Source organism: Amia ocellicauda, chromosome 3 (assembly GCF_036373705.1).
Source record: "Amia ocellicauda isolate fAmiCal2 chromosome 3, fAmiCal2.hap1, whole genome shotgun sequence".
NCBI classification, from domain to species: domain Eukaryota; kingdom Metazoa; phylum Chordata; class Actinopteri; order Amiiformes; family Amiidae; genus Amia; species Amia ocellicauda.
This window is the reverse complement of record NC_089852.1, coordinates 36,213,875-36,234,571: the sequence shown is the minus strand read 5'-3', so window position 1 is coordinate 36,234,571 and position 20,697 is coordinate 36,213,875. Positions and strand designations below refer to the sequence as shown.

The following is a 20,697-nucleotide window of genomic DNA, read 5'->3' as shown; positions in this document are numbered from 1 at the left end:
ACTTAAATAAATAATAGTATAAATCAGCAATACCACAAAACAACACTGGATGGTGATGGTGCACTTATTTTCAAGCATTAACTGCAAATTCAAAAGCACTACACATTTTATACAACATATTTTATGTTTTGGAATTTAGGGATAAGCAAATTTCAACAACAATAATACAAATCTCACCATGTTTACTGATTACTTGAGCAATAAATTACCTTACTCTATGTAGAAGTGATTAGAACTTAGACTTAAATATCATATGATTTCATTATAATACAAAAAGTTGGAAAATGTTGGAAATAAAATGTTTGTGAACAGTAATATATTTGTGTTGATATCTATCTATCTATCTATCTATCTATCTATATATATATATGTAGAGAGAGAGAGAGAGAGAGAGAGAGAGAGAGAGAGAGAGAGAGAGAGAGAGAGAGAGAGAGAGAGAGATTGGTTGGTTGATTGATTGATACATTTAAAAAAGCATAGACAACATATACACCAGTGAAAACTTTCAACCGTAATAGAAAGCACAGTATCATGCACAGCCTGATTTCGGTGTTTAAATTACCCGGTTTAAAATACAGTTCACACTGCCATACTACTGCACACAAGTCTCAAAGCTGGCCGAGCCTCTGGTAAGGTATGAAAGGGCAATTTGTATTTCTTTCTCCTGGCTGGGTATATTGCGCCCTCCTGTGTCGGTCTCTGGATATTGCGCACAAACTGCAGACGCGCTGTTTTAAAGGGAAGCGCCAATCTGCGCCCCGGCAGCGCCAAAGGCACGCATGTGAGAGCTGCTCACGCCTGACTTCAGCACCCCTTCAGTTACAACTTAACCGTGTGCTTTGCGCCTGGCAGGACAGAAACACTGAAAATAATATTATTCAGTCATTCTTGTTTGTTCCTTCGTTTTACCCTGAATTACTTCAGCTGTGCACCAGTGCATTGTGTGGTTGGTAAGTAGAGAAATTCTTTTGAAATATTACATGAATAGTAACTAATTGAAGTTGTTGCACAGGAACTTATTTATTTATTTATTTATTTATTTATTTATTTATTTCCAATACATTTTGTAGTGTTATGAACCGAAATAAATACAGGTAAATACATACATGCGTTGAGAAATATTATTTGCCCAGTTCAAGGCAGGGTACTGCAATTTGCTATTTCATCCTAAATTGCGGTCAGTTTACTATATGCTATTTTATATGCCTTTGTGTCTTCTGTATTTTTGCTTTATTTGTTTGCTTGCTTGCTTGTGTTTTTCTCTGTAAATTAAGGATCTGATCACATACGTTGTGCGCCCACACATTGTACTTTGTCATCTTGGATAATCGTGCCTTGAATAAGCACAAAATAAGCGTAAAAATTTGCTAATGATATAGAGTATTAATATGAACCAGATTTCAAAGTAGCTACTTTGTCTGCATGTGACAGTACTTTTTCCATGGTATTACTGGATATGTATTATTTTACAGTATGTAAGTAGCAGTAGAATGGATGCGTTTACTACATATAAGAGCAAGTGTGTTCATATTCATCATAGTATGTAAGTTACCTTAAGTGTATGTAATATTATTAATTATTATTATTTAAATAATTGTATAATATTAGTCATACAATAGAAAGAGCTTCAAGAGTAATTAAGCTGTTTTACATCATATCTCCTTGTTATTATAATATGCAAATAGAAGCCCAAGAAAGAAAAGAAAGTGTGGCTGAAGGCAGCTTAGTGTCTTAAGGGAAAAGGAAATGTCATACCATGTGGATCGCGGGCCTAGTATAACTGCTGACACTTTTGTCGCCTAAAAAAGTCGATTGTAGTGTACTGTGGAAATTATACAGTACAATATAGTGTGGTATAGCATGGGAAACGTGGAAAAATATAGTGATGCCATGTTTGGGGCTCTGGGTTGAAAAACAGGAAAATACCAAAACAGTAAAACAGATGTGATCCGATAGCATGAGGTCATAACTGCTGCACATATTCAGGGCCAGTTCCGTCCGGGTCCATATACAATGCAGGGTTGTAGGCCAAAATCAGGGTCAAAGCCAGAAAGTCGGTAGTAAATTCAGCTCTTGCTGTGTAATTGTTTGATACACTCCTCTCATGCTCCCACACCTCCCCTCAGTGAAGTGCTGTGTGTGTTCCCCTTATACACAGCTCAGATGAGTCTCAGGTGTGTTCACCTGGCGGAGCTCGGGGATAATATGCTTTTCCATGAGCTCATAGGGACACCACAGCAGAGGAGGGAGGCGTCTCTCCTTCATATAGTGGCCATTCCACACTACACCCCATGGGGTGTCACACCATGTTAAAAATGTGGTACAAATGAGGTAAACATATAGTAAAAAACACAACATCCCGCCTTACACTTTGTCTTTTCCTTATTGAGCTTACATTTGCATATTATAAAAGGGTTATAATGTAAAAACAACTGAATTGCTCCTGGGGCTATTTCCTAATAATTATATATACATATATGAACTTACGTTCTATCATGAACATGAACATACCTGCTATTATACTACAGCTACGAATCTGTTTACTTTTACATCCTGTTACAGATGCATACTCCTAACCTACAGTATAGTCTCACTACTTCAAAAACAAACTATCACTGATATTAACCTGCATTCAACCATACAAATAATACACATCCAGTAATATATAAAAACAGAAGAAAGTTTACAAACGAGAGGAGGCCATTCGACCCATCCTGCTCATTTGGTGTCCATTAATAACTACGTGATCCAAGGATCCTATCCCGGCTGCGTGTGTCCCTGTTGATCTGGAAAAGCTCCTCTGGTTTGATGTGGTCGATGCCCTTCATGATTTTGAAGACTTGAATCAAGTCCCCACGTAGTCTCCTCTGTTCCAGGGTGAAAAGGTTCAGTTCCTCAGTCTCTCAGTAGGACATTCCCTTCAGACCTGGAATAAGTCTGGTTGCTCTCCTCTGAACTGCCTCTAGAGCAGCGATATCTTTCTTGAAGTGTGGAGCCCAGAACTGTCCACAGTATCCAGATGAGCTCTAACTAGTGCCAGACTTATTGTACAGTCTGAACATCACTGCCCTTGTTCTCAATTCTTACATTACCCTGAATATCATGCAGAAATTACTGTCACATGCAGACAAAGTATCTTCAGGTACTTCAAATTATATTTATAATTCTAAGCTCAGTTATAATAATTCATGTTTACATGAATGGTTATATGTTTAGATGTTTAGCTTGTTGTGTGGAGAAGAAATCATGCCTATCCTTGTAATGCCCGAATCACAGTTAATTTGTTTTATTTTGCAAATTCAACACAATGTATGTTGTTTGCTGTGTAAAATAAATCAATATGAAGGCCAACTATGCTTTGCAGTTGTTAAAAGAATAATCAACAAGTGCCAGATCCCACTCAAAAACAAATAATACTTAAATTGCAGTTGGTGATGTTCTAAATAATCCTGCTGTTAGAGAAAAAAAAATGGAATTGATCCCTGAGCAATCGACCTTGTGACAATGGAAGAGCCTTTGTTTAAACTGAAGTTAAGTTGATCTAAACTGAACAGGCACATTTCTTCCTTGCTCAGTGGTCCCTCTCAAGGTGAATTATGAATAGATATATATATTATGGTTTCTGAGACAATATACACAGGCCTAGTAGACAGGTGCTGCTCAGTTCTCTAAGGATTGAGCATTTTACCATTAGGTGAGTGAAGTCAGCAGAGACTTCTCTCTGCACATGAAGAACAATCTGGGAAGTCCAACATGAGGGTGCAAGAACACAGAGCAGGAGGCCAAGCAATGATATGCCCCACTTCAAAGAAAGCCCGAGACTTCAGTCTGTCCCCCTAGAGGCCAGATGACGAGACTCCACAAAAGAGAATAGCATTAAAGCAAACAAGTATAGATAACACTTTAGGTAAAGAAAGAAAAAACGGAATAGTGCACTTTAGATAAAGATAACTTAGAACCGTTTAAAACATCACATTCTATGTTTAAACTTAGACAAAACACAAACCAGCATATGAGTGATGAATCTTGAAAACAGCACTGTGAGAAGGGGTGGCAGGGTGAACTATATAAATAACTGCATAGAGAAACATTACAAGTGTTAAGAAGAGAGAGCATACAGGGAAGTAAAACTGAAAGTCTGAAAGAAATAGAATACTCTTTCTATTTGATGAGCACAGTCATTGTCTGTGTGTGTCTTTACCGAGAGGGTAGGGAGAAGTCCTTGTCTTGGAAACAATACTTGGCTCGATAAAGAGAAACAAAGAACTCAATGCAAATGTGATTTGAAAGTAATGGTGTGACATACAAATGACAACAGCTTGATGCAGCACTGCAGAGTTATGACATTTCCTTCTGCATTAATTAATCCAAGGCATTAATATGTGATTGAATACCGGGAAGGAGAGATAAGATTGCAGAGTGTAAAGGAATGTTTTTCAGCTCGCATTTTGTATTAATATATGTTTTCTAATAGCTATATTATTTGTACTCCAGGCAGTTCCTGACCTCATGGAGCAGCTGGTAGAAGGCAGTCCACAACACATCCACGCTGGGTATATCAATATTTTTGTTCTCCCCTGTTTTTAAATATTAATACACTCAGTGTGCACTGCCCAACAACAAAAGAAAGCATCAGCAATCCATGCATAATCTCAAGGTGCACTCTTGGCATTGTCTCCTCATTGCCCACAGCAATATGACGCCAGAATACAGCATTTGTGTTTCTGATGCCCTTTTTGTAGTCACCAGCGATATGCTTTTTCCTCCTTTTAAGACAGGTGCCTGGAGCTCCCACTTCCTGTGTAATTTATGATGGCATCCCACGATGCTGGTACATTAGGAGAATGCCAAAGAGCACCAATTATTGTGTTTCTGCCACCCATGCCTATAAAATAAAACCCTCATAATACTTCAAACAGTTGAGCAAAACTGAGATCATCGAGATCACTGGTTTATTGCAACAATGCCTCTGTGAGTAGGAACAGGGGCAGAGGTTTTTTGTTCTCTGCACTTTCCACATTTTTCATCGTTGTATTACAACCCGCATAAATCTGTTGTGTTCATTATTTTATTTGTATTGTTGAGTTAAAGCTGTTTTTGACGAAAGGACAGTGTCCATCCCTCAAGTTTTTTTTCCACCATTTAAAAGGGGATATTGAGTAACATCATTCCCCACGGAAAATTTGCAAACACAAAAATGTTAAAATACAAAATAGATGCTTGAGTTTTTATGACAATCTATGGGAATGGTAACATTTTAAAGAGTAGTTTTACATTTACAGTGGCTTTGAATATTTGCCTTTCACCATTTAGATTAATTTAGCAAGAGTGATTTTTTCTAATATTAAATGTCTTAGCAGACACCCTTATCCAGGGCAACTTACAGTAAATCACAATATTTTTACATACAATTACCCATTTATTTAGCTGGATCAATCTAGGTACAGGACCTTGATCAAGGAAACTGGGTTTGAACCCACAACCCTCCACTCAGGAGTCCAGGACCCTAACCACTACCTCACACTGCTGCCATTTTAATATTAGATTGAAGGAAAACAGAACTAGATAACGATACAGTACTGCAGAACATACACCGATCAGCCATAACATTATGACCACTGACAGGTGAAGTGAATAACACTGATAAAGTCGTTATCATGGCACCTGTCAGTGGGTGGGATATATTAGGCAGCAAGTGAACATTTTGTCCTCAAAGTTGATGTGTTAGAAGCAGGAAAACTGGGCAAGCGTAAGGATCTGAGCGACTTTGACAAGGGCCAAATTGTGATGGCTAGACGACTGGGTCAGAGCATCTCCAAAACTGCAGCTCTTGTGGGGTGTTCCTGGTCTGCAGTGCTCCAAGGAAGGAAAAGCGGTGAACCAGCGACAGGGTCATGGGCTGCCAAGGCTCATTGATGCACGTGGGGAGTGAAGGCTGGCCCGTGTGGTCCGATCCAACAGACGAGCTACTGTAGCTCAAATTGCTGAAAAAGTGAATGCTGGTTCTGATAGAAAGATGTCAGAACACACAGTGCATCGCAGTTTGTTGCGTATGGGGCTGCGTAGCCGCAGACCAGTCATGGTGCCCATGCTGACCCCTGTCCACTGCCGAAAGCACCTACAATGGGCACGTGAGCATCAGAACTGGACCACGGAGCAATGGAAGAAGGTGGCCTGGTCTGATGAATCATGAGTTCAAGGTGTTGACTTGACCTCCAAATTCCCCAGATCTCAATCCAATCGAGCATCTGTGGGATGTGCTGGACAAACAAGTCCGATCCATGGAGGCCCCACCTCGCAACTTACAGGACTTAAAGGATCTGCTGCTAATGTCTTGGTGCCAGATACCACAGCACACCTTCAGAGGTCTAGTGGAGTCCATGCCTCGATGGGTCAGGGCTGTTTTGGTGGCAAAAGGGGGACCTACACAACATTAGGCAGTTGGTCATAATGTTATGGCTGATCGGTGTAATTCATAGTTTTCAGTATAGTGTAAGAGAAATGTAAAAAAAACTCTGGAGTTGCCACCTCTACTAGAATGCTGTTTGAGAGGTTTTATTAAATCACCTAATGGCTTGAAGTCATGTGATAAAGCATATGAAACCATTAGCAAATGGAAACTGGCTCAGTACATTACAAATGAGGTTCTACAAGTACATGGGATAACCTTACATTATATCCCCTTTACTGTCATACCCAAGCCTCCTATTGGCCTTGTAAGTGTGTCTGACACCCCGGCTGTCTCCTGACTGTCGGCAGGGTCCCTTCCTGTGAGGTGGAGCTGCAGGAGCTCATGCACCAGATTGACATCATGGTGAGCCACAGGAAGCTGGAGTGGGAGCGGCACCGCCAGGCCCTGGAGGAGCGCCTGGAGACACGGGAGCGGGAGCTGCGGAGCACCAGCGCTACTCTGAACAGGACACAGCAGGAGGTCCGCCTAACAAGGGGTCCTAGGCTTCTCTTCTTGCTCTTCATTAGCAGCGATGTCAAAAATCAAATCCTAGAGGCATCCTTAATTTATTAAATAGTGCAGACACTCAGTGACTCTGTACCTGGTCTCAGTAGAAATGCCAGAGTATCTTCGGCTTTTCCTTGCAAATAATCTATCAGTGGCGATATTGAGTAGCATGAACTGACAAACTATGACGTGGGAAGTAATAGTCAGTCATCACAGTGTACAGTGAGGGAAAAAAGTATTTGATCCCCTGCTGATTTTGTACATTTGCCCACTGACAAACAAATGATCAGTCTATAATTTTAATGGTAGGTGTATTTTAACAGTGAGAGACAGAATAACAACAACAAAATCCAGAAAAACGCATTTCAAAAAAGTTATAAATTGATTTGCATGTTAATGAGGGAAATAAGTATTTGACCCCTTTGACTTAGTACTTGGTGGCAAAACCCTTGCTGGCAATCACAGAGGTCAGACGTTTCTTGTAGTTGGCCACCAGGTTTGCACACATCTCAGGAGGGATTTTGTCCCACTCCTCTTTGCAGATCCTCTGCAAGTCATTAAGGTTTCGAGGCTGACGTTTGGCAACTCGAACCTTCAGCTCCCTCCACAGATTTTCTATGGGATTAAGGTCTGCAGACTGGCTAGGCCACTCCAGGACCTTAATGTGCTTCTTCTTGAGCCACTCCTTTGTTGCCTTGGCTGTGTGTTTTGGGTCATTGTCATGCTGGAATCTCCATCCACGACCCATTTTCAATGCCCTGGCTGAGGGAAGGAGGTTCTCACCCAAGATTTGACGGTACATGGCCCCGTCCATCGTCCCTTTGATGCGGTGCAGTTGTCCTGTCCCCTTAGCAGAAAAACACCCCCAAAGCATAATGTTTCCACCTCCATGTTTGACGGTGGGAATGGTGTTCTTGGGGTCATTCCTCCTCCTCCAAACACGGCGAGTTGAGTTGATGCCAAAGAGCTCGATTTTGGTCTCATCTGACCACAACACTTTCACCCAGTTCTCCTCTGAATCATTCAGATGTTCATTGGCAAACTTCAGACGGGCCTGTACATGTGCTTTCTTGAGCAGGGGGACCTTGCGGGCGCTTCAGGATTTCAGTCCTTCACGGCGTAGTGTGTTACCAATTGTTTTCTTGGTGACTATGGTCCCAGCTGCCTTGAGATCATTAACAAGATCCTCCCGTGTAGTTCTGGGCTGATTCCTCACCGTTCTCATGATCATTGAAACTCCACGAGGCGATATCTTGCATTGAGCCCCAGACCGAGGGAGACTGGCAGTTATTTTGTGTTTCTTCCATTTGCGATGGTCTTGTAGCCCATTCCAGCCTTGTGTAGGTCTACAATCTTGTCCCTGACATCCTTGGACAGCTCTTTGGTCTTGGCCATGGTGGAGAGTTTGGAATCTGATTGATTGATTGCTTCTGTGGACAGGTGTCTTTTATACAGGTTATGAGCTGAGATTAGGAGTACTCCCTTTAAGAGAGTGCTCCTAGTCTCAGCTCGTTACCTGTATAAAAGACACCTGGGAGACAGAAATCTTGCCGATTGATAGGGGATCAAATACTTATTTCCCTCATTAACATGCAAATCAATTTATAACTTTTTTGAAATGCGTTTGTTGTTATTCTCTCTCACTGTTAAAATACACCTACCATTAAAATTATAGACTGATCATTTCTTTGTCAGTGGGCAAACGTACAAAATCAGCAGGGGATCAAATACTTTTTCTCCTCACTGTATGTGGTGAGCTCCCGTGTTCAGATGGGAGGAGGAAATATATGGAGGGCTGATGTTTTGGGGATTTTCTTCTGAAAAGCAGGTGTTGATTTTAAGATGCTTGTAAATCTTGCTGGATCCTGGGCCTTGGTGCCCCTTATAAGCATTTCTTAATTAGCCCACTGCTCCACTTCGTTCTATTCATTTATTTGGTTATTTATTTATTTATTTGTTTTATTATGTTTCCACAATCAGTGCCTGCGATATGTGTGTATATAGATTGTTCTCACAAGCCTTTACTCGCCGGTGATGCCATTCACATTACAAACCAACAGCGTTTGCATTCTAGACAAACACAACTTTATCTTACTATTGTCCCATTTCCATGCTCCCTGTTATCATTTATGATTACCTCTCTGCTGCCTGGCTTTTGTGGTATAATCACATTAGCAATATTAACATTGACTTTTTTAATATATTTTGTATGGGGAGCAGAGGGTTGTAGTGAGATTATTAAAATTCACACCTATATGTAAAGAAAGACAGTAATGCAGAAGATAAAACAAACATGAGAGATTTTGACTGTTATCAGGCCTTACACATAAGATTACACATAAGATTGGAGTCATGGAAATTAATTCCTACATTATCACAGACTTCAGACATGACAAGACATCAGTGTGAAATTGTTCACCGATGTTTATTTTTAAACTGGCCGTATCTTTTTTTTTTTTAAGCCTATACATTTATACCTAACTCCCAATTAGTATTCAAGTTTTATAATGATTACACAGGCATTCTTTGAAGTATCTGGAAAATGTGTCTAATACCCTCATTTGCATATGCTTGCAATAAAGATGCTAAATAGCTATAATCTCTTAAGTATATGAACTGAAAGTTTCTGAGCTCAGAGATGCTAATTAGTGGTGAGTTTTGTATTTATACAGTAATTATGAATGTTTTATGAGGTACTATTGTTAGTGGTTACACTGTGGGAATCAAACAGCAGGATCCCGAGTAGACCTGATATTATAGCTCAATTTGCACTCCTTGCATCCTTGCAGAACCAAGAACATACTAATCTGCAGTTGTAATGTATTTTTTGCGGTATAATTAGAAAATTTACCTTATAGAAAAGATTTAAGACACATTCAGTCAGGATTCCTGAGAGGAAATATCCTAATAACCCTCCTTCTCCACCTGCAGCACCTCTGACACTGACATTTTGAGACACAAAAATAAATAACAGTATGGCACTTTGGGGAGCACCTTATTTTCTGTTGTTAAAGGTTATTAATGTAATTTAATCTGCTCTGTTTGTAAGCACCCTCTAACCCCGGAGTAAATAGTATGGACAGTGGATAGAGCAATAGACGATTTTTGTTTTCTTTGTCCTTATTCTGCTTCTCATAGGATACAAAGCTCTTTCTGTAAAAATTAAGAAAGCAAATGTTGTTTATTTGTATTGGGCTGCATCTTGTAGGGATAAATGACCAAGATTACCTTAAATGAATCCTTGAGGACAGATGTTCATGAAAGGGTTTATAGCCGTCCAAAGCTCACCTCTTTGTCAATGTAGGCGCTAAGGTCAGGAGATGCTGGTTGCCTTGGCAGGGACAATGTGTAAAAAACTATAGACAAAAGTTAACCCTTATTTTATCCTGTCAATTGGCACAGAATCGCAGATTAAAGGCACCTGGGTCTTGTTTTATAATTTCACAAAATCAGCAGCTCTTCGTTGAAGGGTGTTTTGTCTCGGGTGCAGCTGGCTTGTGTTACCTCTTTCAAGGCAGCTGTAATTGATGCTTTAGTTATCCACACCATCCTCTGTGGAGGTTGGATAGTCTGCAGAGCACAGAAAACCCTTTTCCCTTCATTTTCACGATGCACGGCGTGTTCCTCTCATTACTCTACATCCTTTTCAGTGTGACTGGCTCAGCTTTCTTTTTTAGACAGTAAAGAAAAGACCACTCTTGACAAACATCAAGTACAGCCCGGGGAAATGAAGGATAATGAATCTCATGCCTTTTTTTCTTTGCGTTTTTTCCCTTTTTTATAAATAGACTTGGCAGCAGTGTTTTATCAGAGACATGGCTTTGATGTAGTGGCCTCGCTTGACGTCTCAGCCCTAGGCTTGTTTGTTTGTTCGTTTGCTTTGTTTTCTTATAAAGTTCACCGTGGTTAATTTGCAAGTAATTTGCAGGCTCCCAATGCTGCTGCCATATGTTTAAGGTACAGTTTGTTGTACCCTTCTCTGTTCGTTAATTATGTTATTTTTGTAAAGTTATGTTCTGAGGATATCCATATGACTACATTATTTGTGTATGTATTCTCAAAGAAACTTAACGGCTTTGTAAAATCATAACATAAGCTTTGCTCTAGATCAGATCATGATCAGGCTCTTGCGTTCTGCATGACCTCAGAAAATGAGAACATAAGTATGATGAGTATTTTCACACATGGTGTCAGAAAAGCAGTTGTATCCCATTATTTATTATGTGGAGTGGTCAGGGTTCAGGACTCCTGAGTGGAGGGTCGTGGGTTCAGTCCTAGGTGGAGGACACTGCTGTACCCTTGAGCAAGGGACTGTACCTAGATTGCTCCAGTAAAAACACAGCTGTATAATTGGGTAATTGTATGCAAAATAATGATATATATTGCAACAATTGTAAGTCACCCTGGATAAGAAATGTAAAGATATTGAAATATAAGTCATATGACTTACCAGTAATGAGTGGAATTGGGGAATGTGTTTGACCAGGAATTAATTTTAATATTCCCAGTAAACCTTATTACTTTCTCATAGGTAGGAAGGCTGCACCATCACATCGAAGAGACGGAGAACACCAATAAAGAACTGGTTCAGAAGTATGAAGAGAGACTCAACAGGCTTCAGTCTGAAGTACGTAATTATACACACCAGCCAATGGTGAAATACCTCCGTGTCCCACAATTAAATTCTCAATTCTCAATCTAATAGAAACATCAAAGGACCTAGGAGGACTGGAAAATGCTCCAGTTGATTGTATTTTTTCTCGCCATCAAACCAGATTATGAAATAGTTATTTAAAAGTTTTCAGTTTCTAGCTTGAAGCTCACAGGCATTTTACATATTTATTTAATGGAAACAATGTGTCCTGCCTTGCGCCCTATGCCTGCCGGGATTGGCTCCAGCTTCCCCACAACCCTCACCAGGATAAACGTTTTCGAAAATGGATGGATGGATGGATGGATGGATGGATGGAAACAATGTGTGACTGACATGATCCCTCCTTTTCATGTAGTCCTATGTTATTTTCTGATCCATAACTAATGCAAAACTTTAAAAACAAAAAAACTGCTGTTGTACTTTAAACTGTACAAAAGTGTTGGATCTATGCAATTTACCCAGAGGCCAGTATAACCAGTAACCTGTTGAATAAAGCAACAGAGAAAGTTAGTCGGGTGTCATTTCCACCTGCAGTGGAATATAGAGGCCCAGTCAAAAAGGCAGCCTCTTGACACAAATGTTTTACCAGTGATTTGTTAAAGACTGCAAAGGGACCAGCTCCAGACCAGCTTTGCTACAATGGCTAAATATATTTTTTGGTTTCTTCACATCTGGGAAAGTGTTTCAGCTGTTCGTATCCTGGGCTGCACATCTACTGGGTATAGCACTGCATAACATAGGGCTCTCTATTTGCACAGAGATTTTTCACCCTAATGTAAATCACACTGGCAGTATATTGAATTGTTACACTAGACGATGATTCATCTTAACAATGACCGACCTCAGGTTTATTTCTGTGAGAAAAGTAACAAAGTATATATTCTGACGTACATCTGCCTGCTTTCATACTAGTTTCTGTACGCTATGGCAGTGATCGATCAAATGTCATCCCATAGAGTGAAATTAAATGATTAACCACATAGAATAGCATCATTATATCACACTAAAAGCTTGTGGGGCTGCTGGGCCCAGTTGCATGCAGACACACAGAGGGAATGATTATTTGGATCTGGACTAGAATAAGTTTTCGTCAAAGCTGAGTTTTCTCTGTTGAACATTTCATGGGAACCTGGACATAGCATTGCATTGCTTTTCCACACTGTAGCTACGCAAACTGAAGAGCAGCTATGAAAAAATTCAGCAACACCACCTAAGACAGGCCCGAGAGGACATGTGGGACGAGGAGGACAGTGTCCATGAAAGCAGCATGTTAAACAAGAAGCTGGAGGTAAACACACATTTAGAGACAAATATAAGCAGGAGAACAGTGTTTTTTCAACAAATGTGGGAGTCCTTTAAAGCTTTACAGTGTGTGGGGAAAGCTGAATTTGAAACAGTAAACTGTAACAATAAACATGCTGTTCTTGATTACATCAATTTCAACATTTGGTTAGTGATGACAGGTATCATTTTCAAGACATCATCTAGCCTATTGTGCATGCTGAGAATGAAATCCACTCCTAGTTCATGTATACAATCAATCACATCTTGTTTGTTTGTGTATTCAGACTGTGATATTTGACTTCATTGCTGCTTTTGCAAACCTTGTGAGCTCTCTCAGTACAAATTAAACATTAAGACCACAACTGCTATTTTCATACCAAGAAAACGCTTTGTTCTCCAATAAGCAGTGGATGTTTAACATTTTTTGCATCTAATTGTTGATGACTGACTGCTATGTAATTTCTTCACCCATTATTTAACATCTTGCTTGTTATGCATTCTAATCGAGGCTCTCCCGTCACAAAGCAACAGTAGCGCCGCAGCATCGTAGCTGCTGTCTCGAGCCATTATATTCAAAGTGAGAAATACAACATAATAGCTTGTAGGTCCAGCAGAAAGGAAATTAAATGAATGCCTGACGAAGTGCATTCAACCCTGCCATAATAATTGTTGTAGCTGAAGTATTGCAAACAAAAACAAAGTCTCTCCATCTCCATCGCCATGCAATAACAATCTCGACTCCCCCACCCTGCCATGCACGTTTGTGTGTTCTTTGTGGCTTTCTGTTTTCACTTCTGCTTCGTTTGTTCACCGTGTACAGTAATGGCTCTGGCCAGAATAGCTCCCGAAAAAGACTTCTTCAAAATGGTTTTTCAATGGGAAGCAAATGAGCATAAGAAACCATGTAGAGGCATTTGCAGCATCCATATAGTTGCCCATTACACTTCTTCAGTGTCAGCTTGAGGAACTGACTTCAGAAGCTGTCCATTCAGGTTTTGAACTGTTTAAAAAGCATATAGGCTTAGCAAGGTTGTAATGTTCATATCGTGAGAAGTGTTTCTGGATATAATGGGTTAAAATGTATTTCCTCACCTGCTTGATTTTATTTCTTTTTTTTTTGGTTTGGTGAAATACCTGTCAAGGACACCAACGGAGAGTCAAGTATCTGTAGCAGAAAAGAAAGGAATGAAATAAGGGGGAAAAGGAAGAGGAAGTGATGGATATTACAGTGTTTTTTGTTCGTCTGTTTGGTTTTCTTTTGTTACTGTTTTCTTTCTCACAAAAAGGCACTTCAGGAATGACTGCACTTCAGCGAGGACAGGCTGTTATTTACAGATCACTTGTCTACCTCGTGTCTGAGGCAGCATTTCTTCCCAAAGGCCTTCATTAACATTCATCTAGAGAAGCATCCTCCAATAACAGCAACATGATTAAGAGTCTTTTTAATCCTTCAAAATCATACTTGCAGTAAATAGGGGCATCGAAAGGCCAAGTCATTTATAGACTTGGAAGCTTTGTAGTATAATAAGTAATGTATCTTTAAATGATTCAGTGTTTCACTTATATACATTTATACATGCCTTTTTCATATATTACATACAAAAGATATATACTAGATATATATATATATATATATATATATATACAGAGAGAGAGAGAGAATACTGAAATTTACTTTTTATACCAAAGAAATATGACCCCTACTATTGATCCACAGAAAATGACATAATTTGTCCTTCACTTCCATTTACAGCAAAATAACACTTTTTTTTCCTTGATTTGTTCAAATTTTCAGCTGAAAAACGTGACTGGAAAGTTAAGCACATATTTATCTTCTTTCTGCCCTTAAATCCTCTTGCTCTCAGCATTCAAAAGTACTTCTGTGGTATCATGCTGACAGTGAAGCAACAAAAACACTTTATTTCAGGAATTCCGAGTCAAGTCAAAGGAGTGGGAGAAGCAGAGGACTTTGTATCAGAAAGAGTTAGTCTCCTTAGAGTGTCAGCGAAGATCCTTGATGGAAAAATGTGAACATTTTCAGGTAGGCAGTTCCACTCTTTCCCATCTAGTACATTTTCCTCCAGTAGCATGTCATTTTATCATACAGACAACACAATCCCTTTATTAGTGGTGGAACTGAACGCTGAATTAAAGACGGTGTTCAAGCTGCATTGATTAAACAATCATTTTTTGTCATAGTCATAGTTTTCAGCTATATATTAAATAGAACTTCAGTTTAGTGCCAAGTGAAAAGGTGTACATTACTTCCTCTTGGTAAACTGAGAAGATTTAAATACTGAAAATCATCCTGGTATATTTACCCTGTTGCCTAATTTTGGAGATGATCTTGTTTGTACATGTGTTGAGCAACTTAATTTTTTACCCTGTGGCAGGAAAACCAAGAGATTCTGAGGAGCCTGGAGAAGAATTAAACTGTCCCCCCTACTTCCTCTCTGTGCGCTAATAGATGACAGAAATTGGCAGTCATGACGATTGATTGGGTGCAAACAAATATTTGACCAGTTTCTCTCAATCTGCTAGAAGGCTCAGTGATCTTTGAATTGGTCTTCTCCTCATTTACTTTATGTCTTCCCTGCCCCACTGTGTATTGATTCTGTCGATGTGTTTAGATGTGCTCTGTTGGTTTTGTACAGTGGTGTATTCTTATTCTGTTGATTCTCATGAACGATTTTTGCTTCCACAGCAGACATGCCGCAGCAATCAGAGCCAGCTGTCCGGTGGGCAGGTGCCGGGGACAACGCAGGCGGCTCAAGACTGTGAGGTCACACGGCTGAGGAGCGAGTTGGAGGTCACGACACAGAGGCTGCAGGAGGAGGTGAACTGTGTGAGGAGAGAGCTGCAAAAAGAGAAACAGCAGCTCCTCCAGGCCTTGCAGCACTCCCAATCACTGCATCAGGTAGAGCTTATCTTATCTTCTCATTACATTGCAGGACAAAGTAAAGAACATGTATAAGGTCATCTCATGATGTTGGTTTGCCCCCAAATGCATACAAAAAAATAAAATAGTATCAGTGGATAAGTCAATGTTAATTCCCTCTGTTATTTAGTTTTTTTTTTTACATTATTAAAGCACCAGTTCAAGGGGAGGTTCAAACATTACAAGTCAAAGGAATTCCTGTGGTAAAAAGATCACCTTCACATCGCTAGCATTCAATATGTTGGCTATAAACCAGCGCATTATTCTCAGAGATCACATTTTTTATTCTCCTCACAAAGACCTTATCTTTCTCAAGAATCACAGTCTGTTTAGATTGTGTGTGTATACGCACTGGAAAATGTTTGTCTAAACCATTACGTTTATTTTATTTTTTTGGGATATACCACAAAGCAACTTTATGTAGAGGCAACTTTCAAAATAAAACAGGAATGCGCTTCCTGTGTGTGTTTGTCTTTCTACTTCACCTCAGGTGGTACCAGAAGTCATTATATATATATACAGTGAGGGGAAAAAAGTATTTGATGCCCTGCTGATTTTGTACATTTGCCCACTGACAAAGAAATGATCAGTCTATAATTTTAATGGTAGGTGTATTTTAACAGTGAGAGACAGAATAACAAAAAAAAAACCTTCGACTTAGTACTTGGTGGCAAAACCCTTGTTGGCAATCACAGAGGTCAGACGTTTCTTGTAGTTGGCCACCAGGTTTGCACACATCTCAGGAGGGATTTTGTCCCACTCCTCTTTGCAGATCCTCTCCAAGTCATTAAGGTTTCGAGGCTGACGTTTGGCAAACTTGAACCTTCAGCTCCCTCCACAGATTTTCTATGGGATTAAGGTCTGGAGACTGGCTAGGCCACTCCAGGACCTTAATGTGCTTCTTCTTGAGCCACTCCTTTGTTGCCTTGGCTGTGTGTTTTGGGTCATTGTCATGCTGGAATACCCATCCACGACCCATTTTCAATGCCCTGGCTGAGGGAAGGAGGTTCTCACCCAAGATTTGACGGTACATGGCCCCATCCATCGTCCCTTTGATGCGGTGCAGTTGTCCTCCAAACACGGCGAGTTGAGTTGATGCCAAAGAGCTCGATTTTGGTCTCATCTGACCACAACACTTTCACCCAGTTCTCCTCTGAATCATTCAGATGTTCATTGGCTAACTTCAGATGGGCCTGTACATGTGCTTTCTTGAGCAGGGGGACCTTGCGGGCACTGCAGGATTTCAGTCCTTCACGGCGTAGTGTGTTACCAATTGTTTTCTTGGTGACTATGGTCCCAGCTGCCTTGAGATCATTAACAAGATCCTCCCGTGTAGTTCTGGGCTGATTCCTCACCGTTCTCATGATCATTGGAACTCCACGAGGTGAGATCTTGCATGGAGCCCCAGACCGAGGGAGACTGACAGTTATTTTGTGTTTCTTCCATTTGCGAATAATCGCACCAACTGTTGTCACCTTCTCACCAAGCTGCTTGGCGATGGTCTTGTAGCCCATTCCAGCCTTGTGTAGGTCTACAATCTTGTCCCTGACATCCTTGGACAGCTCTTTGGTCTTGGCCATGGTGGAGAGTTTGGAATCTGATTGATTGATTGCTTCTGTGGACAGGTGTCTTTTATACAGGTAATGAGCTGAGACTAGGAGTGCTCCCTTTAAGAGAGTGCTCCTAATCTCAGCTCGTTACCTGTATAAAAGACACCTGGGAGCCAGAAATCTTGCTGATTGATAGGGGATCAAATACTTATTTCCCTCATTAACATGCAAATCAATTTATAACTTTTTTGAAATGCGTTTTTCTGGATTATTTTGCTGTTATTCTGTCTCTCACTGTTAAAATACACCTACCATTAAAATTATAGACTGATCATTTCTTTGTCAGTGGGCAAACGTACAAAATCAGCAGGGGATCAAATACTTTTTTCCCCCTCACTGTAAATAAAATACATTGCTCTGAGCCAATTGAAATGGTGAGAATTGTTGACCGTGAGATAAGCAGTATTCAGCAAGGATAGTTTTCAAAGCTGCCTGACAATTAAACCAGACTGAAAAGTGATTTTGTATTTGTTATGAAGAAGTAGAACAGATAAGCCAGTTAATGAGGAGACATGGAAATGCCCAGAGGGACTTGACTTTCTGAATATGCTACACATGTGCTATTGGTGCCTGCATCTGTGTGACAAGACTAACTTGAAATAAAGTGTGAAAGGTTTAACATTCAGTTCTGGGGTGCTGCTGACAGGACCACCCGTTGAAAGACAGGACTCGATCTCAGCTGGAAGTGCATCCTGTCAAATTAGCAGCTCACACATTTAAACAAGGCAGTCTGGGTAATAGCTATATGCCTCCCCTTTGCTATAATGACAGGTGAACCCTCATCAGTTCCACTGGTAAGAATGTGTCTCAACGGGAGATTGATTGGAAGCCACTTGGCCAATTATGCTTTTTTGTTTTCTTTTTGTTATCATGAGAAAAGTCCTGCGGTGCCCGATCCGTATTGTGTATTTGGAAGTTCTTAGAAATTAGGACTGATTCAGCTAGTTCAAGGTAGCTTAATAAATGACATTTGAATTAGGATACTTGTTAAAATAAGTTATCCATTTCCAATGATATTTTCATTTTATTCTTTACCATATTCAAAATACATTGCCTAATTGGTAGAATAATAATAGTAATAATAACAGCAGCAGTAGTAGGAATATTTGTTTCCATCCTATCCCATTGGTATTCTGATGCTGATGGGAAAATGATTTCCTTGATATTCGTAAGCCGCATAATATGATTTCTGATAAGCATTGTGAAAGGAAATGAAATCCAGTTCCATCAAGGCAAAATAGATGTTCCCAAATAAGAGTGAAAGTAATTACTCATAACTGTCAAACAAGATAAGGATATAGGAAGTAAAAAAAAAACAATTAATTAAGGAATGCTTTTTTTTATTTAGGCCTCATTTAAGTGTGATGTTTTTTCACAGTCATTGAGATTTGTATGCCCATGTCTCTTCGCAGTGGTATCCCTTCCTTTAGTAATGTGTTATTATGGTTTCTCACAACCTAGAAAATGATTTAGCTTCTGGGTTTGCACTCTTGGATTCAGGTATGTTTGTTAAAAGGATAGGTTGCACCCTCATTTCCAAAATGCCTTTTCACACTCCAGAGATTTCTAATTGACATGTACAGTCACTTTTCACAGTTTAACTACATTCAACCCTCTCCATAATTTGGCATAGCTGTGCATTATATAGACTAAAAATGCCTCCCCTATAGTTCACTTAAATTCAAACAAACGATGGCTTTCATTTGACGTATGCATAAAGGCACCTCATATTTTTGACACAGTTTGGATTATCTTCAATAAACAGCCCCAGCTAACCAAACAACATTGGGGCAACATTGTGACATTGTGGCAAATGGACTTGTATACTCCAGGAGATTTTGGCAAATGTTTGTATATACAATGTTTTATAACTACATTCATAAATGAAATTAAGAGAATTAAAAATTGATTTAAGTGTGTGTGTGTGTGTGGGGGGAGTTATGCTATATGCCAAATAATGGAATTGCACTTGATATGTTGAATGTTATAAATTCATTCAGGGAGCCATTTCAACAACACCAAGTCGCCATGGTAATACTTTTTTTCTTTTTAAATCAAATTACAACCTCACACAACACCGTTACCGTACCTGGGACTGAATAAGGCACAGACTGAGCTATTTTCTTTCACACCTTATACCTCACATAGGTCCTCCACATTATACCTCCCAAATTGGCTGCATAATATCAGAAATCATATTATAGTTTGAGTTTTCAATAATTTCTCATTTAATCCACAGCTAATGTTCAAATATAGAATTAAATTGAATTATAAGATGTGTTAATTGCTGCCTTGCTCTGCTTCCTTTGTTTTCACTTCCACCCCTGTAAGTGTCACTGTCATCCAGCAGTGACAGCACACCTCCTGATTCGCAAGGCTGGTTTAATTAGAAAACAGTGCTAATAATATTGTGTTCATGATGTGTACAATTTATATATGAGAAATGGGAAAACTCAGTTAAAAATGCCTGGCTAATTTTGTTTATTTGTATTTAAAGAACAGGAATAAAACAGATTTCATTGGAATAGGTGTTCTCATTTTTGGGGAACAAATGTGTTTGCCAAAGAAAATATTTTAGATTTAGAGGAGCACAAATTTGATCAGTACCAAAAATTAAGCCCTTGAATTTGTTTTTCAGCTAGAGGCTTGCATTAATTTTAAGTATGCAAATTATACACGGGCACCTTGTAAGCAATATGATGCATCTCAGCAGGATGGAACCATGTTGGGAGGCCGGCAGCGTCTGCAGGAAAGCGATAGTTGTTGTTGGAAGATGGGGGTGAGCAGAGGAAGGTGAAATTCTCCAAAAAGTGATTTTCTTCTCTGCGTGTGTGTGTGTGTGTGTGTGTGTGTGTGTGTGTGTTCAGAAGGCAGAACAGGAGCTGTCTGAGCTGAAGACAAAGCATCAGACCCAACAAGATCTGTTACAGGAAGCCAAGCAGCAGGAGGAGCAGTGGCGAAGAGAAGCGACTCGTCTGCACGAGCAACTAGCAGCACAGAAGAGCACTATGAGGTCTTATCTAGAAATCGTCCATGAATAACAATGTTTTTCTCGTAGACACAGTTTGCATGTCTGTACATAAAAGAATGCTAGAGTCAGTAAAGTGTATCACAAGTGTGGCAGTTACAGAGGGGGGGATTTAAAACTAACTTTCGTGTTCTGTGTCCTCCGACTCACGCCAGGATAGAAGAGCAGAGCTGTAAGACCTTACTGGCCAGTGAGATGCTTCACCTGCAAGTGGACTTGGAAAGT

General features: G+C 39.9%; 1 protein-coding gene across 1 annotated transcript; it reads left to right on the top strand.

Moving 5' to 3' along the window:
• Positions 1-811: 811 nt before the first annotated feature.
• Positions 812-18,242, top strand: LOC136747117 (deuterosome assembly protein 1-like). Its single transcript, XM_066700074.1, has 8 exons — positions 812-950; positions 4,495-4,553; positions 6,760-6,931; positions 11,490-11,585; positions 12,778-12,900; positions 14,824-14,937; positions 15,601-15,813; positions 18,216-18,242. The coding sequence occupies exons 2-8, from the start codon at positions 4,510-4,512 to the stop codon at positions 18,240-18,242; spliced, it is 789 nt and encodes a 262-aa protein (XP_066556171.1). The 5' UTR covers positions 812-950; positions 4,495-4,509.
• The last annotated feature ends 2,455 nt before the right edge of the window (positions 18,243-20,697 follow it).

What these genes read in the sequence shown, in the direction of transcription:
- LOC136747117 (XM_066700074.1), top strand. Translation starts at nt 4,510, where the DNA reads ATGGAGCAGCTGGTAGAAGGCAGTCCACAACACATCCACGCTGG. An exon ending in TCAACAGGCTTCAGTCTGAA is followed by an intron (nt 11,586 to 12,777) that starts GTACGTAATTAT and finishes TCCACACTGTAG; the next exon opens with CTACGCAAACTGAAGAGCAG. An exon ending in ACTCCCAATCACTGCATCAG is followed by an intron (nt 15,814 to 18,215) that starts GTAGAGCTTATC and finishes CTATAATGACAG; the next exon opens with GTGAACCCTCATCAGTTCCA.